Source organism: Loxodonta africana, chromosome 5, assembly GCF_030014295.1.
Source record: "Loxodonta africana isolate mLoxAfr1 chromosome 5, mLoxAfr1.hap2, whole genome shotgun sequence".
Taxonomy (NCBI): Eukaryota; Metazoa; Chordata; class Mammalia; order Proboscidea; family Elephantidae; genus Loxodonta; species Loxodonta africana.
Window position 1 is genome coordinate 136,868,563 of NC_087346.1, and position 26,620 is coordinate 136,895,182.

The following is a 26,620-nucleotide window of genomic DNA, read 5'->3' on the forward strand; positions in this document are numbered from 1 at the left end:
GCTGTAGGTCATAGCCTGATGGGGGATTTGTTCTCTCTTTCTCTCTCTCTTTTTTTTTTAATTCGGATGGAGCTAGTAAGTATATTTAGGTAAAAACAGCAATTTCCAACAATTAGAAAGTGATACCAAAGCAGAGCCTTTAAAAGGTTGTCTTGCAATGCCATTTTCCTGACTAACGTGTTTCCACTGTCCTGTCATCTGTAAACAGACATGTGTTAGCAGGTCAGTGTGCGTCATCTATGGTGACTTTGATTTATTTGCTCTGTAAATTGGGACCAAAGCAATAATGGCAAGTGACATTAATTGTTTAACAGAGTCCTCTTTGTCATATCCGCTGCCTTCTCTGGTGTGTTTGATTGTTGAAACTTATAGAGAACAAACTGAAATTGCCAGGATGGGGAACAATGGCCACCCAACTTCCTGTATAGGAGTATCTTCCTACATAAAAGTATCATTAGCAAAGATCAAACCTTCTTCTAGCCTCCTATAATTCAAGAGAACACAGAGACTTTGAAATAATACTTTTCTTCCTTAATTCAAGAACAACTTACCAAAATCAGTTGTGTTGAAGGATCTCTCTGAGTTACCCACGTACAGGGGTGATAGCAAAATATTTAATCGTTTCTAATGAATGCTGGCTGTAAATAATATGTACAGCTCTACCTGTATATACTGGTTGAATACTAACCAGCCTTGCCTGCATACATCCTGCCCACATGCACACACATATACACACACACACACACCATGCCCATCTCCTTTTCCACAAGCCTTCTCCACCCATTGGGTTCCAGGAGAGAGGAGAATTAAAATAGTTGGTGGTTTAATCAGATCTTGTAAATTAATGATGACATTATCGAGCTCCAATATTTCTGCCACTGTATTTGTTATACATTCGCTCGGGCTTATTAAAGAAATTGGAGAAAACTAGTTAATTTAAACGTTCTTTGTCATTTTGACTTGATTGGAATTATCATAGTTTGTTTACATTAGGGTAGAACCAAAGCACTATTGTATTCTGTGATTGAAAGCAGATAGAGGCTTGTATTGCTGGGTAACCAAACACAGAGTTTAAATTGGGATAAACAAAATGACTCATTTATTGGTAAACATTCCTAGCTATTTTTCTTGAGCTTCAGTAAAATAAGCCTTTTTTAAAAACAAGGGTACCTGGAGAAAATATTCAATTTAAAGAAAGTGTGTATCTGTGTGTGCATGTTTGGGAGGTATATACAGATTATATTTTCAAAGATTCTTTTATTAGACAATATAGGGATACTTATAGTATTATAAATATTATTATTCTGAAATGATTTAAAATACTGATTTTATTTAAATATAATTTTATTTAGAGCTGTTTAATAACCTCTCTGTGGTTTGTCTTATGTGGGGGAATCTAAAGGAGGATAAAAAGAGGGTGATTGGCAACTTGGGATGCCAGATTATGGTCCTGGGTAGAAAATAATTTCAGTATTTTTATTATTAGGCTTACATGGGCAGGGTCAGAGGCATTGGAGATGGGGTTTCTTTGTGTTCAGTAATGTTGAATTGTGCAATTTGGATTTCAGCAAACTGGCCAGACTATGGTCCCTATAAGTGGTGCCCTTTTGAAATTAACAGTTCATTCCTCCAACTAGGATTTACTCTGTTGTGTGAGTCTTAAAACTCATACAGTTCTCAAACCAAACCGTGGGCCCAAACTACTTGACTGAGAACCTCAGATCCAGGGGTGTCATGGAAGTCGCATTAGGCAAATGTGAAAGTGCCGATTAACGTCTGCAGCTAATACCAATGGCTCTCCTTGGCCTCTTGAACCCAAAAGAGTGAGAAAGGCTGTAGTTTTCCTTCTGGATGGAGGCTGATCAGTAATAAGGGGAAAACAATTTTTATGTGAAAATAGAAAGCCTACGTGATAAAGGCCTGCCTAATTTCTCTAGTAATACAATTTGATTTTCTGATTAGCTGTCTTATTCTGTGATTCTTGTAATTTTGTCAGGTCAATTAACTGGAGTTCAGTGCTAGAGAGAAAGGAAGTGTGGGCACTGCTGGCTTCATTAGATGTCAGCAGCCTAGGTGCATTTTGTAATAGAATCTGTGTGGGATAATTTAGCTGATATTGTTAACGTCATAGCATACACAACTTATAAAAAAAAAAAGACTTATGAAGCAAGTCAAATTGAACAAAAAATGTGAAGTGCTAAGAAAAAAAAAGTGCTCTCTACAACCTATATTGTAGGCAATAAATGCAGATCAATAAATTATTCAGCAAGTAATCAATGAATATCCTATGTGTCAACACTGTACTGGTTGTTCAGGTGCATAGAATATAGCACATTGTCCTATGAACAAGGGAAGTCCCTATGTGGTGCAGGTGGTTAATATGCTCAGCTACTAACTGAAAGTTTGGAAATTCATGTCCACCCAAAGGTCCCTCAGAAGAAAGGTCTGGCAATTTACTTAAAAAAAAATCAGCCATTGAAAACTATATGGAGCACAATTCTAGTTTGACACACATAGGGTTAGAATCAACTTGACAGCAACTTTTTTTTTTTTTTTTAAGTTAACAAGATGTGTGAACTCCAGTTTGGGAGTCCTTGAAGATTTTTGGACAGAGTACTGAAACAAATATAATCTTTCATAATGAATTGTTTACAGGCTCTTCCCTTTTATGGAGGTCCCTTGGGGGCAGAGTTTTGTCTTGTTTTTCTTTGCATCTCCAACGTCTAGTATGACCTCTGGCACAGAGTAGGTGTTCCACAAATGTCTATGGACTGAATGACTGAAGATTAGTTCTCCAAGGCTGCGTTGGTAAGAACAAGTCTGCAAGGTGGGAAAACAAGTTAGAATATATTTGCAGAAGCCCCTCTTAGAAGTAACGCTACAGGGGGATAGTAACCATGCTAGCAATAAACAAATCCATTTAAGAGGTGTTACAAAGTAAGACTCAACTTGGTAACTAACCAGGTAAAGAGGAGTCAAAGTAGTTCAGTGTTTTGGTCTGAAGAATTAGTATCCAAAATAGGAAAGTAAAGAGAAGGAATGGTTTCATTCTGAAAGGTTCTGAGTTCGGTTTTTGGTAATGAGGGAGCTGTGATCAGGTAGCAATGTCCAGTAGGCAGTTACGCATTCATGACTAAAGGATGGGAGAGATGTCAGAGAGAAAAATCAATGATTTTGGCGTGTTCGGTGATGAGATTAAAATTGAATCCATGAAAGTGTATTGTTTCTCTTGATATAGTTTTAACTTCTGCCAGTGCTCAAGAGAGGTTATCTAAATATTTTGGGGGGAGTATGCTGTAAAGGAGGTCCCCGAGTAGAGCAGATGGTTTGTGCTCAGCTGTTAACTGAAAGGTTGACAGTTTGAACTCTCCCAGTGGTGCCACAGAAGAAAGTCTAGGTGATCTGTGTCATTACAGATTATAGCCATGAAAACCCTGGGAAGAATATAGAATATAGCACATTGGCCTATTAATGCCATCCTCCAAACTTTAAAAATGTGTTTGCCATAGAGACATATAAGTAATTGTGATTTATTTATTCCCAAATTTCTTCACATGTCCGTGCCATTGACTTTGCTGTCTAGCACTGTGATTTCTTTACATTTGGCACCAGACGACGTTAGTTCTACCCTGTAATACGTGGGGTCGCCATGAATTGGAATCAACTCAACAGCAAGGGTTATGCTGTAAAAGAGATGATAACACTGTATCCGAGATTGAAATAGATGATGGGTGAAATTCTTTTCAGCCCCGTGATTCCCTAAGTCTTCTTGTTTAGGTAGGGAAACCAGGCATATACGTATGGAAGATGACTAAACAGAGAGAGTCATATGTAACAGTATTAAGCACTGACATAGTCAACTGCTAATTTAGCTCACCAAATCAGGGATTGGTATAGAGAAGGTATGAATACATTGTGTGATTCAGCCTAAAGGTGAATTTGGAGTTTGAGGAATCCATGATCTTTGTGGTCTGGCATGGGCATTCAGGGTTTCGTTTCATTTGGTTAAACGTGTTTGGTCTATGCTGGTTAATAACGTTACCTACCTCCCAATGTCCGCTCACACGCATCTTCCTCTCTTTTTCTGTTTTTGCAGAAGATAGATGAAGAGAGTGAGGCAAACTTGCTAGCAGTCCTCACAGAGACACTGGACAGTCTCCCTGTGGATGAAGACGGATTGCCCTCGTTTGATGCGCTGACAGATGGAGATGTGACCACTGACAATGACGCTAGTCCTTCCTCTATGCCCGACGGCACCCCTCCGCCTCAGGAGGCAGAAGAGCCATCTCTAGTAAGAACCCTTCCTACTGTTTAACAGCAATTGGAGTTGCCTCTGGCTACCCGCTGCATGGGTATGATGTAGTAACAGTAAGGTTTGGATTCTTAATTTAGACTGATGCCAAAACAATCTCCAAGCACACCCAGTATCGCAAATCCTGTGATTCTCTGTTTCAAAATGTTGAAAATACAAGTTTTCATGTGTTCTTGCTATATTTGATTTTTAAATTATATTTTGTTCGTGTGCATGCATGTGTGTGTGTATTTCTTATTATTCATGTTCATGTTAAAAATCTAGAAAATGGAGAGAACTGAAAGAAATAGACTAAATTTTCACCTCTAATTTTATATAACCTTTTTTTTTCATTTAAAATACACTATGAATATGTTTGTGAATTTCAAATGTATGCATCATTTTTAACAATTTGCATATTATTTCATTATACAGAGAGGTCCCAATTCATTAAGCAATCCCTTAGGGTTGGATATTTAATATTTTTCCTTCCTATTTTTTACTATTATAATTTGTATAATAATTAACATATTTGTAGTTTTATTCTTATGCGTGTAATTCTAGAAATGGAATTGGTAGGTCAAGGGGTATGTAACATATAAAGGCTTTGGATCCGTAGTTTCTAGGGAGATTGAAAAATAATAGCATGTTTGCCACCTGAGTTGCTGGTTTAATTTATGTTGGGTGGTGATGAGTGACTTTGTTGGCAGTGAAGACTGAATTTCCTTTTCAATGCAGTGCTTTTCCAAAATTATATTAGTTCTAAGACACAGTTTACCTTCTCATCAAGGCTAGCCATTTGCCATTTGCCATAAATTTGACATAAGAGCATACTGTATAAATTATAGAATGCCATCTTCCAAACTTTAATCATGTGCTTTGGCATGCCACTGGAAACCCTGGTGGCGTATGGCTGCTAACTAAGAGGTCGGCAGTTTGAATCCACCACGCACTCCTTGGAAACTCTATGGGGCAGCTCTACTCTGTCCTGTAGGGTCACTATGAGTTATAATAGACTCCATGGCAATAGTTTTTTTTTTTAAACTTGCCATTGAGAGGTTGTTTTTCTCCTATTTCTAAGTTTTTAAAAGTAAAAGGCGCTCCACAGGAGCACATGAAGCCCCTACTTGTCATCTGTTGCTTTCTGAGCTTTTCTAGTCTGGAGGAGAATACCTGATAAGTAACTGTAATTTGTTTATTCCCAAATTTCTCCACATGTCTGTGCCATTGACTTTGCCGTTTAGAACTGTCATTTCTTTAGATTTGACACCAGATTGTGTTCAGCCACACAATTGGAAGGGGTTATCGACTCAGGGACATATTACACATGAGAGTGGAGAGGTCCTTGGAGGGTATCAAGTCAGGTGATGAGGAAATAGAGGTCCAGAAACAGGGGGACCCCTACCTGAGCTCACACAGCTGGAGTCAGAACCTGTATCTCCCAGGCTACAGGCCAGAACTCTACTCGCTTACAAATCATTTTCTTTGTTCCTGAAATCAGCGATTGATACTCATTTTTGCAAAACTTCTTTGTGTCTTTAATTTTGAGACTTGGTTGTGAAATATGGTTCAAAGCATCCCCAAATACTTCATTTATTGCCACATGATTCATTTGAGTTATTTGGGGGAAAATGGATATATATATACACACACAAATGCATTGCCATTGAGTTGATTCCAACTCATAGGGACCCTGTAGGACAGAGCAGAACTGCCCCATAGGGTTTCCAAGGCTGTAATCTTTATGGACGCAGACTGCCACATCTTTCTCCCACGGAGCAGCTGGTGGGTTCGAACCACTGGCCTTTCAGTTATCAGCTGAGTGCTTTTAGCCACTGCAACACCAGGGTTCCGTATATATATACATACATATGTATATGTACATGTATATGTATATGTACGTATGTATATCTACACCGCTTCCCCCCAAGTCCTCATTTATCAAGGCAGCTTGTCTCAGCTAGCAGTAATTTGAAAATTCTTTGAGGGAGATCTTTTTATCTTATCTAAAACATAAAACTAGAAAATACCAAGTCATGAATGTAGGAAAAGAAAATACTTTTGGTCACAGTTGGTAGTGTAATGCCAAAATTTTTTCTTTTAAAAAAAAAATATATGTATGTGTATATATATATGTTTCTTTTAGCCCTGTTGGACTAAAGTATAATTAAAGAATGATAAATTTTTATAATTATACTCAATCAATATTATGTTTAAAAGCTCAATAACTTACTCCAGTCCTTTAAAAGATGCCTAACTTCTCTTGCTTTTCCCCTTTCCTCATATGTTTCTAGCTTAAGAAGCTCTTACTGGCACCAGCCAATACTCAGCTAAGTTATAGTGAATGCAGTGGTCTCAGTACCCAGAACCATGCAAACCATAATCACAGGATCAGAACAAACCCTGCAGTTGTTAAGGTACAAACTATTTAATACATGAGGGAAGTGATAAAGGGTTTTTGCTTGAAGCTGTAAAGCCAACGCTAGGTCTATATGTATTCAGCTGAGATGCGGCAACTGCTTCATCATCCTGAAACAGATTATGAAATGGATTTCAAAGAGCAGTGTTTGGGCTGTTTTAAAGTTGGAAATACTCTTTTGTGCTTTGTCTCTTGGATGATCGGAATAGAAGCCCCACCGTCTGTTCCTCCTTGCCCTCTTTGTTAGTACGTGCAACAGGGTGGGTCACAATCAAATCTCCCGATCGCTGGTATTACTTATGAGTGACTTTAAGATAGAGGGTTGCTATTTTGCCAGCTGTCTAACCTGAGAAAGGTTGCTCTGGAATGACTGCAAAAGATCTCTCTTTGACATTAATTGGATGGAATGCTGGCAATGACATAATTCGTTTAGCTGGCTGTATTAAACAATGTTTGTCTTGCCATTCACTGTGAGGGAAAACGGAGCGTTACGGGGCACTTCAGAGAGTCGTGAATACTGGGCTCCAGCAGTAAGCGGCAAATTATGGTTTAAACCAGCGTTTTTTTTTTTTTTAAATTCACAGTAAAGGCGCTGTAGGGTCTTGTTAGTTACATGTTGCTGAGTAGGAACATTGAAATGTAGGAGAAATGAAATAAAAAGCTGCATAAATGTCATTTAGGAATTTTAAATGTAATTTTCTTCCCTTGTTCTGCAAACAATTATTCACAGCTCATAGATCTAGTACACTTAAACCGAACACTTCATTGAAAATCTCATCTCTTCAGAAAACCTATATCCATTCTGATAAGGTTCAGTTCCCTAATTTTAGCTTTCTTTCTGCCTTGTTTTTAAGACCGAGACTTCATGGAGCAATAAAGCAAAGAGCATTTGTCAACAGCAAAAGCCACAAAGACGTCCCTGCTCCGAGCTTCTCAAGTATCTGACCACAAACGATGACCCTCCTCACACCAAACCCACAGAGAACAGAAACAGCCACAGAGACAAATGCACCTCGAAAAAGAAGCCCCACACACAGTCGCAGGTGTCCCATTTACAAGGTAGGCTGAGGACCAAAGCGCATTGTCGTCGAGGGTGCAGAAAGCAAGCAAAGCCAACACAGAGGCCAAGAACAAGGAAACTTCAGGCTTCCATTTTCATGGGTGTCTCTCTGGGAAAAGAGAATTCAGCACTTTATTATAGGGGGGTAAAAAAAATCCTTCCCTGGCCACAGGTGAGCATATCCTATTCAGCTGATAGGCAGTCTAATTCACAATCTGCAAGAGGCACCTGAAATGTTAGCACGGATGGGACGAAGTGGAATTGGGAGGAGATGCAACATCACATGAAGTTTGTATGAATCTCTGAATTGCTGAGATAATTGAAGTTCCAGGCCAGCTGGGCTAGCCAGTCCTTTACGAAGCTTTCCTTTTCTTCCCCTTCCGTAATGGAAAAAATGAGGTATTGTCAATTTCCTATATATAACTTAAAAACTAGTAAATAGTATTTATGCAGCCCCTCCTGATTCTGAAGTGCAGTTTTTCCCTTTTTAGACCCCACGCTATGCTCGCAGAGTTTATTTTGTAAATAAGGCTTTGGAAGTTTCTAGAAAAAAAATATATATATATATTTTTTGCTCTCTATTTAAAAAATATTTTCTAGATTAAACATCTGGGTTTGTTTTCATTATCTTCCTACTTTGCTAGAAGGCTGAAGCTTCTGAGGCCAACTGAGGTGATTTGGGGAAAACCTCTCTTGGCAGAGTGATAATTTTCTTTCTTTTTGGCTCCTCCCCATCAATATGCTCTAGTCTTATAAGCCCCAAGAGAACTTGTAGAGAGTTGCTTTTGCTTTCAAACATGCCAGTTTCCACATTAACCCTACTTTTAACTTTGTAGTGAAAATCGGCATATCCTAAAATAGCAGTTATAAACATCCACCTCTTTTATCCTTTTGTTCCCCCAACTTCCCCTTTCACCTGCAGGATCACAACCACCCATCCTGTTTGGAGCCATGATTGCTTCACACAGGTCTGCTGCTGTTGCTGGTGCTTTCAGTTAGTATTTCCTTTCCCAACATTTCTAATTTGCCTCCCTCACCCCTACCTCGCCATAAGCCCAGGATATTCAGGAACCTTCTTTTCATATTTTTAAAAAGCTCCTGATGAGGCTTTCCCTGGTGGATATCTCAAAATCACTGCCCAGCCTTTCTTCCAGTAAAGGGAAATATAGCAGTGAAATGGACCAAATTCTCTTCTGTCTCTTTTCTCCCTAGTTAGCCCCTCATCTTACCCACTGTAACAGTTTTTCTAAGGGTAAGACCAGCTGTGCTGTGGGACTCCTCCCATGGCAGTGTTCAAGTCCTCAGGTGAAGGGAAGACAGCTAGGCTCGCTCTAGTGAGTGGACTCAAGAATTCACTGGGCTAAGCAGCACCCTGTCCCTTGTCATGCATTCATTTTTTGGCCTGAATTGAAAGTCCCCAGCCTGATGAAACCTTGAGGTCAGTGAACCCAGCACAGCAGCACATTCTTTAAAGTTTTTGTTGTTGTTGTTGGTCCATTTGAGTTAGGGGAGCCCCTGGCTGGTGGAAACCATTCATGTGCTCAGCTGCTAACCAGAAGACTGGCAGTTCAAGTCTACCCAGAGGCACTTTGGAAGAAACGCCTGGTGATCTACTTCCAAAAAATCAGCCACTGAAAACCCTATAGAGCACACATCTACTCTGACACGTGTGATTGTCATGACCTGGAATCAACTTGAGAGCAAATGGTTTCTGGTTTGTCTTTCAAGGTTTTTATTTTTTAAATTCATTCACCAGGCAATATTACTCTAACTTTTATAAACCCTGGCAGTGAGGAATTAAACAGGCATATTGAAGGAAAAAATTTTCTCATGCAAATCTTTGCATGAGACAAGTTGTATGTATATTTCTTAAGGTATTATGTCTGTGGCATGGCATAAAGGCTTACTCCAGGACAAAATCTGTTGAAAAACAAAAAAGCCCTGTAGCTATTAAAATCCTAAAAGAAATAAAACACAATTGCCTAGGTAATAACCAATGGAAAATGCTCAGCTTCAGGGATTATTTCAGTTATTATTTAAAATTAAAAAGTAGAAAATATTTGAGCAGTTAGAGACAATACCTACGAGAGTCTATTGAAGTTATTTATCTTTTTTAATGTGTCATAACTCTTTTCTCTCTGAGCTCCATATGTGGCCTCTGTAACCTTATGGGGTCAAGCTCTTCTCAGTTCCTGTGGATGATTGTCTGGCCTTTGGCCTGGGTTGGTGCCCCATTTATTCATTCCCTCACTAATGCATTCACTCATCCAAAACACCATGATTTGCCTGGAAGAAATGCATTCCTGCCCTCAAGGAGTTTAGAGTCTCTGGTCTACCAGTCATTGGACCAGCTTTTGGATTAAGCTCTCAGTAAACCAAATCAATGCTGCTCTAGGGACAGCTTTTGTGGGCCTGGGCTTATTTAGGGATTAGGTCCTGTATGTGATTTGGGGACTGTACCCTCCCCATGTCTCTCATTTTATGTTTGTGTTTGGTTCCATTAAATATGGCTGCAACCTGTTCCTCTCCTTCTGTTGCCCACACAATCTTACCTGCACCTAATTACCAGATTTTGGATATCTTCCTTGAGCATCCCAATGACCTGCCTTAGAACTTGAAAAGTGGAATTTCAGTGGCTCATTTTCAAGATACAGCCATTACATGACCGCACATTTAGCTCATGTCTGGTTGTATTTTCCACAGAACCTGTATGAATTACCATAATTATTAGTTCAGCACCATGAGTTGGAATAGCCCCTTTCATAAATGTGTTCTTTTTGAAAGGCTCATTTTATTAGACATATTAAAAAATTAATGTCAAATCAGCTCATTTTTCTGTATATATGAGAAAGCTGATCAATCATTGTTCTTAATTGGTAGAAGATAGTGTGAGTTCCCTGTTTCTGGAAGCATATTGGGCAGATGATATGCCATTCAATTGGGTTAAACACTAAATCCAAATTTACAAGTTAAATATATATACACGATTTATTCAAGTAAAGTACCTAATTTCAGGCTAATTTGAACATAAATAATGTTTTCACATTTCAAAAGTCATTGAACACTGGGGTTGATTAATTTATTTTAATATCTGTTAAATGTAATACCTTTTGATAATAGGACAAAGAAAACATATTTGTGGTCGACTCTGCTAGCAACTAGTTTTATGGCCCTGGAAATACCATTTAACCATCTTTGTGTCTCAGAATCTCCATCCATATAGGTAGTTTATTCTAAAGGCTTTCTTGGCTTCAAGTCTATGATATTCATTACATAAATGATTACTTCTTGACCATTCGAAAGTAGATATTTTAATATCAAAAATTGAGGTATACTTATATATATATAAATAAATAAATTTTTATAGATAAACATATATATGTGTGTGTGTATTTATATATAATACATGGATATATATCCCAAGTACATTTCTCATCCTGTTTTCCCCTCCTTCTGTTCAAAATACAAGACTGCCAAGGAGAAGCAATTGAAATTTTGGAGTGAGAAGATTCTTACTCCACCCTTCATAATTGGGAAATGCCTCCTAGAGGTGGTAAAATGTAGGAAAGCATGCAAGAAAGAAAGCAAGCTCTCTTTGCAAGTCCCTAGGTCTCTCGACTGATAAACATAGTTTATCCATAGTTTTAGTTGTCCATCCGATTTGGGGATTTGAACCCTTTTAAGCCATCTGAGCCAATGCCCACAACTTGCCAATTAATTTTCAGTCAATGGAATAATTGTCGCTTGAGCTTTGCCCTCAAAGAAATAACCTGTTCTCAGGGCTAGATATAAAATTATACATTTTAGGAGCAAAATCCTCTGAATATTCATAACGTTCTGCTGCTTCGTAGTTACTCTGCTGTTTTCTTGTCTAAACAAACCGTGTACTGTATTCCAAATTAAAAGAGAAAACGTTATTTCTCTCTAATGGTACGAGGCAAATTGTGTCTCCTAAACAGGGGTGGTACATTTTGGAGAAACTTCTGTTCTTGTATTTGTTTTCAAATAATAGTTGACTGATGCAAATGTCAATTGGACTTTGATCCAAATCCAGGGAGTTCCTTAGTTTAATCCTCCAGTTTTCTGGTCAGATTTCCAACTTGACTGAAGTGGAAAGAAAATATATCTAGAGGATGCTCAATATTTCATAATTAGTTTCTTTTTTCCCCCTTTTAGCCAAACCAACAACTTTATCTCTTCCTCTGACCCCAGAGTCACCAAAGTAAGTATTAAGAAATGTAACCATTTTCAGAAAGGGAAGGGGGTTCTAATACATTTGGCTACAGCAACTCCATTTCAGTTTGTTTTTATAAATGTGCCATATCTTCCAGTGACCCCAAGGGTTCCCCATTTGAGAACAAGACTATTGAACGAACCTTAAGTGTGGAACTCTCTGGAACTGCAGGTAAGCCTTCCGTTTCACTTGGAACTTTTTTGCTTGTTTGTAAAAGATGTCTTAGTTTATAGTGTTGTGACATTCTCTATTTGACAGATGATTATTAAGAAGTATTAACAAAATTGAATAAGAAATTATCCGTAAATACGTTCAGTTGTTTATTTTTTTAAGCACAGGCATTTATTGTGTGTCAGACTTGGGCCAGACCCTTCGATGGGTATTATTGCTTTGGATCCTCAAGTAACTCTATTTCAGATGAAGACATTGAGCCTTGAGCAGAAGAAATGAACATTTATTGAGCTCCCACTCAATAAGTGTGCCAGGCATGTAAGTGGTTACCATTGACTTCGCAACAGCCTCATGAGGATGGTGACAGTTCTCTCATTTTAAAGATGAAGAAATAAGGTTCAGAGATGTTGAGTAACCTGGCCAGGATCACAAAGCTAGAAAGCCAGGAGATAAAGCTGGAACCTGTTTTTACTAACTATCAATGCTTCACTTGGAATATTTTCATGCTTTCCTATGTATCTCACCATTTTCATATTTTTCCAGCAAAGGAGAAAAATGGAAATGTGCCCATTCATCAAAACAAAGTGCCCTAATATCTCTTTGAACAAGAGCACTTTCCTTCACCACTTTGGACTTCTGAACTCATTTAGCCAGGCTTTATTTCACACACTGAATAAGAAGGAGTTTTTAAAAACTTGGATTAACCCCTGAGATACTTATTAATCTGAAGAGTTTCTAGGCAAACTTCTGAGTTGGTTGTAAATGCCCTAAGTGCCTTGAGTTTTGGTACCTGAACCCCTCCACAAAGTGACTCTTAGGATGTCTGAACAAGAAATTCCTTGGCTCTGGACATTGCTGATAAGGATAGAGGAAGAGTAGATTAAACAAGATGCTTTCAACCAGAACTATGGTGCCTACATGCACCGTGGTCTTTGTCACTCAGTTTAATTTCACACTTTGAGTTTGCTAAATTACCGCCTTAAGAAAGGTCTGTTGCATGATTTGATCAAGCATTACAGTGGTTAATTTCATGATGTATATATATGTGTGTATATATATGCATACATACATGTGTATGTATATATATACACACACATATTCACTTATAACTATATACAACATCATGTCTTAAATGAATTATAGTTCACATATATGATTATAAGAAACTGTGTTTGTGTGTATATTCTATGTCTTCTTATTGGACCAATGAGGATAAATTTATCTACAAAGTTGATTAAAGCATATTCACTTTTGTAATGTTATTTTTACTGAAAACAGATAATTATATATATTAAAAAAACACATTTTTGGTAGAAGACAGACCTTTATCTTGATATATGAGGTGTGTTAACTAGGGATCCATTCATCATGCTTACACAAAACACACTAATGATGTGTTATAGATAGTCCCAACTTTTTGTTTCTTGCTCTTTGAAGGAAAATAATTAAAGACATTTGTGTGGTAGTCTGAGTGCAAAATCCTTGTAGATTGGCATGATTTTCCCCAGTGTTTTCTGATACCATTCACCTACATCTAATTTGACAGCGTTTATTGCAGTGACATATTCTTATTGGGTCTCTTTTACAAAAGCACCTCTTTATAGTCATATTTTATTCATGTACATAATATTTTGGAAACCCTGGTGGAATAGTGGTTAAGTGCTACGGCTGCTAACCAAAGGGTCACCGGTTCAAATCTACCAGGTTCCCCTTGGAAACTCTCTGGGGCAGTTCTACTCTGTCTTACAGGGCCGCTATGAGTTGGAATCGACTCAATGGCACTGGGTTTGGTTTTTGGTTCTATATAATATTTGATTATATCACATAATTTCAATCACCAGTACCATAGACATTAACTGGTTTGTGGAAATATACTACCCCAGCTCTTGGTAAGGACTCAACTGAAAGGAATCTGTTAACTAAGAATTAGTGTGGTCGTTAGTCACTTACTTTGTGAGAGTGATGAGAGAATGTCCACAGTGTATATCAGTTTCAAGCTTTTCATTAAAGAAATACCTTTTATTATTCTCGGATAATAAAATGATATAAACTTATTATGGGAAATGTAAAATATATATATATACTAGTGGGGAAGTGTATCATTACTTCTATGATGTAAAGCATTGTTTTCTATGGATATTTTTATACATTTGTGATCGTTTTTTGTTCGTATAATTTTGCATCCTGCTTTTTCAGTTAACATTTTAATAAGAAATTTTCATACCACAGACCTTTTATTATCAGGGCTTTAGAGTGCTGTATAATATTAGTTTGAGTAGGCACAACGACATTTATTTAATCATGCTCCTATCATGCTTCTATTGTTATGCGTTTAGGTTGTTTTAAAGTGTTACCATTTTGAAGTAGCACTGCAGAGGAAATCTTTGTTCATAAAATGTTTCCATCTTATTTCCTCAAAATAAATTCCTCGTGGGTAGTAATGCTGAAGAAAAGAATATAAATACTTTGAAGACTTCTGAAATATATTGTCATGTTGCTTTCCGAAGGGTCATTTCCATTCAAAATCCCATTAGCACCGTATGGATACACTTGCTTCATCACATCTTTGCTAGCATTGGGTATTTTCATTTTTAAGGGGTTTTATGTATGGATATGAGTATGTCATTTAAATTTGCATTTCTTCTATTAGTGAGATGCTGGTATTATTAAAAAAAAAAAAAAGCATTTCTTTTTATTTCTTCTTGCCAGAAGTTTGAATCTTTCTTTTTAAGAGTAGATACTGAGTTTTAAATAATTTAGTTATAATTTTGAAAGGCTAATAAAAAAAAAATCTTTTTTTTTTTTTTAATAGCCTACCCTCTATTGAAGGACAGTTAGAGATCTTTAGAAGATTTTTTTTTTTATTATTACTTGGAAACCTTAAAATTATACACAATGGATTTATCTCTGTCACTGAACCACCATTCATCTTATTAGTTTAGATTGTTTATTCCCTGTAATGTTGAAATCAAACCAAACCAAAACCAAACTCAGTGCCGTGGAGTCGATTCCAACTCCTAGCGACCCTATAGGACAGAGTAGAACTGCCCTACAGAGTTTCCAAGGAGTGCCTGGTGGATTCAAACTGCCGACCCTTTGGTTACCAGCTGTAGCACTTAACCACTACGCCACCATGTTGAAATCAATACTGTGGAAGTCAATTCATCAAAATATTTTTTATATCTGTTGTATGTTTACAATATAGCCTGGTGGTTATACAGCAAATGTAAGAAATAGAAAATAATGCATAAAGAGTGGAGCATAGTGCTTGGCTCACAGTACCAAAAAACCAAACCCAGTGCCATTGAGTCAATTCCGACTCATAGCAACCCTATAGGAAAGAGTAGAACAGCCCCATAGAGTTTCCAAGGAGTGCCTGGTGGATTCGAACTGCTGACCCTTTGGTTAGCAGCCGTAGCTCTTAACCACTACACCACCAGGGTTCCCTGGCTCACAGTAGGTACTAAATAAATGATTCTTGTGTTTAAGATGCAGGCTTATAATCCCATTGCGAAAAGAGCAACTATTGTATAGATAGCATGAAAAAATATGATTTATAATTTTTTGCCACCTTCTTAGAAAGGTGAGCCCTATGTGTGGTGTTTAGTTTATCGAGTGTCCTGGTAATAACTGTGAAGATGCAAATTGGAGAAGATGAGGTAGAGCCAAACTGGACTAAACAAGAGAAATAATTCAGAGATATAGGAAAGCCAGAGGAGGAGGTGGAAATTGGAGGATGCTGAAGGAGACTGGAAGGAGAAATTGGGAACCTGCCTGGGCAGTAATGTAGAGAGGAGATGGAAGAGAAGATGATGTTGTTGTTGTTAGATAGAGATATTCTGGATTTGAAGGGTTATGTAATATGTGATGCCCATAATCTCCATCTTCCCTAAAAATCTTCAATAAAATCTTTGTTTTCCGGTAGTGCTTGGTAGTGGGTGTTTTCTCTTGGAGGATGTGACAAACACTGATTTGTGCCTCAGGAGAATCACAAAGTGAGAACAGAAGTTGTCCAAGGGAGCCCTGTAACATGGCTTCAAGTTAAATACAATGTGTAAAAGATTAAAAAGAATTATGAAGACTGTTCAGGACTGAAAGAAACATTAAGGGCATACCAATGCCAAGTGAGCAATAGAAGTGATCATGGTGAGGATTTTGGAAGAAACTGAACTCTTCTGCAGGCTAAACTAAGGAGCCTTGGTGGCACAGTGGTTAAGCTCTCATCTACTAACTGAATGGTTGGTAGTTCAAACCCACCAGCTGCTCCATGGGAGAAAGACGTGGCAGTCCGCTTCCGTAAATATTTCAGCCTTGGAAACCCTGTGGGGCAGTTCTGCTCTGTCTGATACGGCTGCTGTGAGTAGGAATCAGCCTGAGGGCAGCAGGTGTCGGCAGGCTAAACTGACTTGAAGAGTCTTAAGAGGGAAGATTATTTGAGTAAGATTTTGAAGTATGGGGAATGGAAAAGGCAGCAGATATTCCTGGAACAGAAGCAGAAAGTCAGGAAATCAGGGAGTTGCTCAGGTGACATACATTTGGCATGGGCCCTGAAATCAGTAAGGAACCACCAGATGGAACACCATCTTTCCTCCTTAATCTTTGATTTCTAAGACTCTTGTCTAGCTCCTTAATCTTTTCTTTTTTGGTCTCATTTCTTCAATTTAAAAGTCACATTCATAATTCCCAAATGAAATTACTGTCCAACCCAAAGTACTAAGGTATAGGTTGCAATGTAAAATTACCACTGTTCAATTATTTTTGACATACAAAAATGGCAATTTCATATGGCTAAACCTGTGATGAAACAGTTTATAAGCAGCACAGCTCCAAATAAAAGTACTCGATTATAATTTTTTTTTTTTTTTTGAAGCAGACAGCATAGCTTAATTAAGCTATTCAACAGTTTGACTTTGGTATTAGACAGACTTGAGTTCAAATCTTGGTTCTTCTCCCATCTAGCTGTATAATCTTGGTCACGTTCCTTAATTTTGTAAGGTTCAGGATTGTTATGTATCAAGTGACAATGATAGTAGTACCTGTATCTAACCAGTCACTGTGAAGATTAAATGAGATTATATGTGCAAAAGGTATAGCCCAGTGGACCAACATATGTACACATGCAATAAATACTAGCTTTTTAACTACTAGTTTTGGGCTACCTTCATCTACTGAGTTCATTTTGCCTTTGCTGCTCATCTCTCCAACTTTTGTCTGTCTTTACTTTTTCCCTTTTATTTATCTTTCTGTTACATTTTCTCTGGCATTCTCATATATCATTTATTCTTTTTTTTTTTTTTTTGTGGCAAGATTCTCCTACTTTCTCACAAAGTTGAACATATACTGCTTTTGTTGAGGATCTGGGATTTACCAAATCAAGGTAGAAAAATCATCTCTTTGATATCTTTTTAACAATAGCTACTTCTACTATTACTAAAATTTCTGGCAGTTAGGCACTCTGTCATAGACACTTTATATATGTTATAATTTTGACCCTGTGGCTATTTCATTGTTGAGGAAAAGCTGTAGGTTGAATCCAGTTATGTGGTAGTTCCAAACAAGTCTGGGTGCAGAGTATGCCTATTTCCTAAAGCCTGGACTTTAAAGATAGTAGTAAGCACCTGTGATATTAAATAGGTTTCTTTTCTCTTGCCAAGTGTCATTGATTGGTATTGGCTACCAGGAGCATTGTGTTGAGAAGATTTCTAAGACCAAGTGTGTACTCAGTGGGAATGTCATGATCAATTAGTGATATCTGCCATACATGCCGCAGGGGGTGGAGAGGGTAGAAGCAGCAATCATAATGATGATGTGTTGATTCTTGATTTACACACTTATTTGTTGGAGCAGAGGAAGTGGATCAAGCTGCTGCACAGGCCTTCTGGTAGCTTCTTTTTCATTAGTCTTACAAATTTTAGTGAAATTTTCAGAGCATTTAAGTGGAATGTAAAGAGTCAACAAAACTCTAAGACCTCCAGAATAATCCCTTCTGCCCCATCTGCAGTGTTTTTGGGAAACAGGAGGGATGAGATAGGAAGTTTGCTTTATTAGGTATCGCCAGCTGGTCTGACTTCTTTGTGATTGTCCTGAGCTAGCTCATTTTGGCTGAAAAAAAAAAAAAACTCTTTTCTTTTACAGGTGTAAAAACTAATTTGATTTCAAAATAACCGTTAGTAAAACAAGATGAGAGAAAAGAGAATGCTCTTTTGGCAGAAGGCATTTAAATCTATTGCATATGGAGATTTTCAGAGTGCTACATTTTCTAGTTTCTGAAATGGGAATGGCAAAGCAATGTCAGCTCAACCAGGTGATGATTGTAACCAGAAGACATGAAGGAATTTGGTGAGAGACCAAAGTAAATGACCCAGACATTTCATACACACATACAAGGTTTTTATTTTTTGTGTTGGAATTACTGTAAAAATAATACAAGGAATATAACTAAATGTAGCTACTGCATAACTGATTAAAGAAAGAAAGAAAGAAAAATAATCAGCAATAATGCTACCACCCTAATGCACCTGGGCCTTAGCAATTTTTTCCTCCATTGATACATATTTTTCCACATGGTTTTGATCATAATGGACATGTATTTTGTGTCATTTTTGCTTTCACTTAACATTTTTCCCTGATCTAAATTAGCAATCTTTCAAAGTACACTTCATTGGACTTTTGGTATAAAAACAAAACGAAAATCAAAAACACTTATCAATCAATTAATTTGTAACTTTTGAAGTCTTATGTGGATTTTTATATTGTTACTTTTGGGCTTCCTTTTTATAACTTCCTTTTCGTGGAAGGAATATTGGCAAATAGCATAAATGTGCTTTACCCTTGGGTACATACTTCTTTTGTATGTGACATGTCTTTGGGGAAATAGACCAAAGAAAATATGAGCAGTAGTTTGTAGTTTTAAAAGAAAAGCCAAAAGAAAAGCAATTTTGGCAGGTCATGTCGTCTATTCCTGGGCATGAAGAATCCAGGAAAGGGAGACCCAACAAATTCTCTTCACAACCCATCCCAATGTTTGGCAACTCTTACAGTCAGGAATTCCTTCCATAGTTCAATGTATCCTTCATTTTCTGTTTTTATTTTAATCTAGTTTTACTTGACTTGATATCTGCAAAAATGATTACTTTATTCCTCAGTCTTCTTTTCTGGAAATTGAGATACACCATTTCTTTTAAGCAAAGAATAGCAAAGCATGTCTCCAGATGTCAGCTTTGGGATTTGGTTGTAGACACCTGGATGCCAGATTCTCAGGCTACCCTGAGCTCTGTGGAAAGTGAGTGAGGACCAATCAGTAATAGTTTCCTTGAAAAAGAGTTGGGAATTAGGTGCAGGGGATAGAAATGCTCTGCAAGGACAGCCTCCCTTCCCCCTCCCACAATCAGGACTGATGTACAAAATACTTAAAAAGCAGCAAAGGCAGGGACAGAGGGCATTGGTAGTTCAGTGGTAGAATTCTCGCCTCCTATTCAGAGGGCTAGGGTTTGATTCCCGGGCAATGCACCTCATGTGCAACTACCACCCATGCGTAAGTGGAGTCTTGCATGTTGCTATAATGCTGAGACAGACTAGGAAGAAAGGCCTGGCCATCTACTTCTGAAATCAAGCAATGAAAACCCTATGGATTCCCAATGAGCAAAAGTAGTGGCCTATGCACGATGGGTCCAATCTGCAACTGATCATGGGAATGGCGCAGACCACTGCAGCATTTTGTTCTGTAGGGCATGGGGTGTCCAAGAGTGGGGAGCCAACTCACAGGCAGCTAATAACAACAAAGTCAGGGGCACTCCAAGTCACAATGGACCGATGCCAGCTACAATACCAAAGGAGGCTCTGGGAGGCCGTGGATGTGTAAGATTCACACTTTAGTTCCTGGATCTTGGGGAGTTCCACTTAATCCTAGGGAGGGGTAAGGAAGACACTGGGAAGCCAAGAGCTGCAACCTTTATCAATCAAATATTTTAACGACTGGTGGAGTAGTAACAGCTCCTACTAAGTGAACATCCTCACTTTCTCTGCTCGCTCAACCACCCACTCTAAGTTCCTGAGGTCTAAAATATGTGCACAGGACAGGTGACACCCCTCTCTTTGCCCAGTTCTCCTCTTTGGTGCATTTTTAAGCAGATTAGAAACTCATCATTGTTTTTCCTTAAGAAATACCTCCATGGGCATGGGACACAAAGAAAACCCTACTCTTATATAAACTCCAAAGTGAGTTGCTGAGTTAGCAGTAGATTCTATTAAATGTTATAAACTCTTTAAAAAAGGAAAAGAAAGAAAGAAAGAAAAGGCTTGCTGAAGTCATTGGGTGGATGGATAGCGGAGCACAAACAAACAAAAAAACAGAGTAGAAGAATTCACCATTTATCAGAGTCATTCAATTAAACCAACAAACCCAAAAGAGAACTCCTCAAACGAAATCGTTTTATAGCGCATCATGTAAAACAAAACAAAACTTGCCTCTGTGATTTTTTTTTTTTTTTTAAATATAAGTGCTCTTTAAAAAGATGACTGTAGCGTGTCCCACTTCTGGCGGATTTTCTGTGCGGAAGTGCAGAAGTGTGAGTGATGGAGAGGTACTTGTTTATTATAGAGCACATTTCAATGCAGTAATCATAAATATTGCTAAGGTTGTGCTCCGTTGAAATATGACCTACATACTCTTGATTGTTTGTGTTACGTGATTTGTCTGACACCCATTACATTCTGGGTAATAGCAGCCATTTGTTGCTCTGCACAGCAGGCTCTTTTGACAAAGGAAAATAGGCAGCAATAAAAAAGCTATAGTCTGAATTACTTTCTGCACAGTGCTGCTCTGCTGAGAGTTTGTGCAAGCGTGTTAACAATGCTCTGAACTGCCTCTTGTCAGCCTTCAGCCTGTAACGGCCATCTGTCCTCACATAAATCTATCAAAACATGCTAGGTTCAAGAGAGAGCATGGAATATACCTTGTACTGTCAACACCAAAATGTACACATTCCCCAGAAAATCAACACGCAGGAAATAATCCGGAAGTTATGGGAGGCATTAGCGCTGTTGATTTAGGCTTGTGGCATGAAATTGAGAGTCCGGCGATTAGTAGGAAGACGAGCAAAGGTAGTGGCATTAAGGAATTGAGTATTGACCTCTATCCTACCTCAGGGGAGAACATTCTGGGCAGAGGAGGTGAGGTTAGAGAAACCCAGTTAGCTCAGGTGCAGCAAGGAGTTTCCTTTCCCATCAGCAGCTCTTAAAACTTTGACACTGGGTTAAAAAAAAAGGCATGCTATACTTTTTTTTGTTTTGCTTTCAGTCTCAATCATATCTGAAGATAGAATTTCAGTTAGATACTTGGTAACACAAAGGCTTGTAATCCTTGAGATTTTTCAGTCTTGCTCTGAGATATTCTCTGATTAACGAGATTTTAATAAGCACTGAAAAGTTTTGGGAATTTCTTAATGTAAACCTTTCCCCTATTCACCTACTCATCAATTCTAAAGTATCTCCCCATCCACTAAGCAAATATTATTTGTTTCAACAAGTTGTAGTAGCAGAAATCTCAGCCCTGCTGTTTTTCACACATAGGACAGAGTTGGTCATCTCAGCGCGTTTTGGTCAATTTTAAATGCATATGCAAGAAAACATACTTCAAGTTTTAAAGAATTGTCTCTTTATTCAAAAAAAGGACCGTGAAGTCCCTGGGAGCTGGGTCCCTAAAATGCCAGCATCTGTCATAGCATCTAGCATATAGTAGGTGTTCAATAAATGTCTGTTCAATTACTCTAAACCCATTGCCATCGAGTCGATTTTGACTCATATCGACCCTACAGGAAGGAGTAGAACTGCCCCATAAGGTTTCCAAGGAGTGCATGGTGATTCAAACTGCTGACCTTTTGGTTAGCAGCCATAGCTCTTAGCCACTATGCCACCATGGTTTCCTCAATTACTATAAGCTGTCTCATACGTGAAGAAGGTAAAAAGCTTTGTTTCTAACTCACAGAAACTACAATCAGAGTGTCGCCAATCCCAAGAGCAACTTGAGAATCAGTTATTTAAGCAATAATGAGCTTAGGTACTAGGACAAGAGTTTCAAATTTTCAAGACTAAAAAGAATTTCTATATTTAAAATCCCTAGATGGCAGAGCTATTTTTAGAACTAGTCTCTTTTTAATAGTGGCCTAATTCGGTGTTTCTGAAGTTTAAGCTTTCTTTTTATAGATGTAGGATGTCAGTCAAAATACGTATACCTGAGTGCAAGGCCCCATACCACGCAGACACCATAGGGCAATGGTCTCCACATGTGGTCTGTGAACCATCCCGTTAAAAATGTTTAAGCAGTTTCCCAAGTGATTTTTGGGCCACTGAAATGTGGGACCCACTACTACAGGAGGATCTAGAAAACAAATATACTTAAAAAAAAAAAATTTCCAACAAATACACCTAAGGGACATCCCACTGAGAATTTGTAATCTATTTAGAGAGACAAATTATAATTAACATTCAAAAAGAGATAAGACTATATAGTGATACCTGGTATCAAGTGAGTGATCCTGATAGGAAATTATTAAAAAAAAAAAAAAAAAAATTACCCTAAACTGGGATGATTGTGAAAAGATTCATGAGGCTGAATTTTGGGATGTTAAATGTCATTTTCCCCAATTCAAGGGTTATGTCATTTAGCATATTTGACTGATATTTGGAAACCCTAGTGACAAAGTTGTTAAGAACTGTGTCTGCTAACCAAAAGGTCTGCAGTTTGAATCTACTGAGCCTTCCTTGGAAACCCTATGTGGCTGTCCTAATCCGTCCTATATGAGTCAGAATGGACTTGATGGCATGTGCTGGGGTTTTTTTTTTTTTTTTTTTTTGGACTGATATTTAATGAGCAAAGAACGATTAGCACCATTGTTGCTTTAAGCATCTTAGCCTTCCATGAGAAATATTTGAAGACTAGCCATTTCCTTGCCAGGAGTCAGTGTCTTTACATTTCTTATAATGATACTTGAAGTAATATGTGATAGAGATCAGCACGGCTAATGGGAAAGTGCAAAAGGTAAAGGAAATAAGTACAAAGGAGAAAATACAGACCTTAATGAAATTTCTTAGATTGATTAAAAAAACATATTCATCCATGAAGAGGGAACAAAAGGATAGTATGCTTCGGTGGCACAGGCGTTTCATTCAGTAGTATAAGTTACCTCCCCGTAGAAGTCGTATCGACAGGTAAAGAACAAGGTAGGCGAAGGACAGTAGCTGCTAATAACAGGAGAATCTGTGGAAACTTCAGGTGTGGCTTGGAGAGAGAGAGCAACGACCCTTACTCTTTGTGCCTGTATCTCCCTCCCTGTCTTTCTGAACTTGTCTCGGTTGGAACTCCAAAGCGCCCTTTCTTCCTTCCATTGGAGAGAATTAGCTATGAATAGTAAAAATTGCCAAATGCTGGTATACCATGTATCAAGGACAAAGTTAATTTCTTCCCTCTCTTTGTTGTAAAGTAGGAGAGAGACCCTATCTTTCTGTTCATATCAAAATTTCATGTTTCCTCTGACCTACTTGGTTCTTTATATATATATTCTTTTTTTCCAGCAAGGTAGGATTTTTCTACCTTCCCTTGAAACATATAGTTGCCTTGAGTCTAACCCCAGGCTTGTTAGCAAACTTGAAGTTTTTTTTTTGCTGACTAGCATTCACCTATTCTCCTAAATAGAAAGCGTATTGTAAACGAAAATGTTCCCTTGTAAGCATGAAGTCATTTGAACTCCAGCCTGCCCTTCTTCAAAGTTTCTTGGACTCTGGAGCCATCTCACAATTATTCTTCCCCGACATAATGAGACAGGCAGGACTTACCCAGGAGTGAGACGTTAACGGGAAGGCAACTGTGCTTCGAAGACTTTTCCAAAGCAGCTTCTGATGGAATTTTCTACCCTTGTGTAAAAAAGCCAGAAAGGCAACAGACTGATGGGTTTTCTCCCTTCTTCCTTTGTTTATTTATTTAATTAGTCAGATGCTGAAGCTTGGATTTGTTTCAAACCCTCAGCCTCATAACTTGCACTGATGTTGTGTTCTGAATAAAATGGTCTGCTGGGACTGCAATATTTAGTGTTACTGTTCACTTAGGTTTCTGTTGCAGAACCATATTTTAGACAGAATGTATTAGTTATGCTTACAAGAATGTATTATACCTACATTAGCCATGGTTTACCAAGTTAATGAACTGTGGAGACAAAGAATCATTGCCATCAAGTTGGATGGTTGCTCTAGTTCCCTGTATTAGCCCATTGTATTTTACTGAACTTGCTTTGACGTTACATATTTCATTCCCACCATGCTCCCCATTTGCTGTCATCCCACCTTTTTTTTTTTTAAGCACCTAATTATTTGGCTCCAAGGATATATCTTCTTGATGGTTCAATGGACCCTGAGCCACTTGCATCCTCCACAACATTCTTTTCAGACAAATGCTACCGAGGCTCTTCTGTGATTCCCTTGAGTCCAGCCATATTAATTTTCCACAAAGTAGCCTATGCGATGTCCTTGAAAACGTGAGCTTGGTAATGCCTGATGCCATGGAGGCCAGTGGTGATGCGTCCGTGTTTTCTGGGAAGCAGGCTCTGCTAGCATTGTTGTTTGAAATACGAACTATCACGGCTCTCACTGCAGCCTGGCTTTCTAGATCCATCTTTTCTTGGTGACAGAGGCTTAGAGGAACAGAATCACTTTTGTAGGTCTTGTCATGAATTTAGTTTCTTCTTCTTTACTCAGTTTTAACCCTTGTCTGAAATCATGGATAAGTTAGGAAACATATCCTGGTGTTTATATCTGAATTTCTTTTCTGGAACCTGCTCACTCTCCCTCTTTGTTTGTTTTCTTTCTCTGCCTTAGGCCTAACTCCACCCACAACTCCTCCTCATAAAGCCAACCAAGATAACCCTTTTAGGACTTCTCCAAAATTGAAGTCCTCTTGCAAGACTGTGGTACCACTACCATCAAAGAAGCCCCGGCATAGCGAGTCTTCTGGTACCCAAGGAAACAACTCCACCAAGAAAGGTCCCAAGCAATCTGAGTTGTACGCACAACTCAGCAAGACCTCGGTACTCACCAGTGGACACGAGGAAAGGAAGACCAAGCGGCCCAGTCTGCGGTTGTTTGGTGACCATGACTATTGTCAGTCAATTAATTCCAAATCGGAAATACTCATTAATATATCACAGGAGCTCCAAGACTCTAGAAAACTAGAATATAAAGATGCCTCCAGTGATTGGCAGGGGCAGATTTGTTCTTCCACAGACTCAGACCAGTGCTACCTGAGAGAGACTTTGGAGGCCAGCAAGCAAGTCTCTCCTGGCAGCACCAGAAAACAGCTCCAAGACCAGGAAATCCGAGCCGAGCTGAACAAGCACTTTGGTCATCCCAGTCAAGCTGTTTTTGACGACGAAGCAAACAAGACCAGTGAACTGAGGGACAGTGATTTTAGTAATGAACAATTCTCCAAACTACCTATGTTTATAAATTCAGGACTAGCCATGGATGGCATGTTTGAGGACAGCGAAGATGAAAGTGATAAACTGAGCTACCCTTGGGATGGCACGCAATCCTATTCATTGTTCGATGTGTCGCCTTCTTGCTCTTCATTTAACTCTCCGTGTAGAGATTCCGTGTCGCCACCCAAATCCTTATTTTCTCAAAGACCCCAAAGGATGTGCTCTCGTTCAAGGTCCTTTTCTCGACACAGGTCCTGTTCCCGGTCACCGTATTCCAGGTCAAGATCTAGGTCCCCAGGCAGTAGATCTTCTTCAAGGTAAACCTTGTCAAAACCCACCTAACACACAAGGCTTTCCCAGGAAGTTAAAAAAAAAAAAAAAGCATTCAAACCCCACAGCCAGCCCAGTATTCCAAGTACTGCTGGAACTAACGAGATTGTTGTTACACACACATTCCTTCCCACTTTCTCTTAAATCTGTCAGCCCTGAGCTTGGTGCCTTGAGCCAGTCAGATCAGAGAGAGCAATTTGTAAGAAACTTGCTCATCTAACTTTTTCCATTACCTGGAGAGCTGCCCCGTGCCAGGATAGTTGAGATCCATGCAAGATAAAGCTGACAGTGTACCAGACCTGGTGCTCAGTGTTAACATCAATAAGAGTCGCTGAGAGAGAACACATCATTCCCAGACCTCTAAGCTGACTAGATGATCACAAACTGTCACTGGGAAATCTCACTGGTCGCTAAGAAGAAAAAGCCGGTTTTTATAACACAGCACGCTAGAGGATGCTCAGGATTGCCGATAACTTGGGTTAAGTGGCAGTTGCAAATGCCTTTTTGTTTTTCTCCTTTGTCCCAGATCTTGCCACTACTGTGAGTCAAGCCACTGCAGACACCGCACGCACCGAAATCCTCCCTTGTGCGGGAGATCACGCTCCAGATCACCCTGCAGCCGTAGGCCCAGGTAAGGAAGCACCTTAGT

General features: G+C 38.7%; 1 protein-coding gene across 1 annotated transcript in view; it reads left to right on the top strand.

Moving 5' to 3' along the window:
* The window catches only part of PPARGC1A (PPARG coactivator 1 alpha), a 114,914-nt gene that overhangs the window by 67,672 nt on the left and 20,622 nt on the right, over positions 1–26,620 (top strand). Inside the window, exons 3-9 of the mRNA XM_003411290.4 lie at positions 4,097–4,291; positions 6,586–6,708; positions 7,565–7,769; positions 11,947–11,992; positions 12,102–12,175; positions 25,043–25,958; positions 26,498–26,602. Of these exons, the coding sequence (XP_003411338.1) occupies positions 4,097–4,291; positions 6,586–6,708; positions 7,565–7,769; positions 11,947–11,992; positions 12,102–12,175; positions 25,043–25,958; positions 26,498–26,602 (1,664 nt within the window). The remainder of the gene's footprint in view (positions 1–4,096; positions 4,292–6,585; positions 6,709–7,564; positions 7,770–11,946; positions 11,993–12,101; positions 12,176–25,042; positions 25,959–26,497; positions 26,603–26,620) is intronic.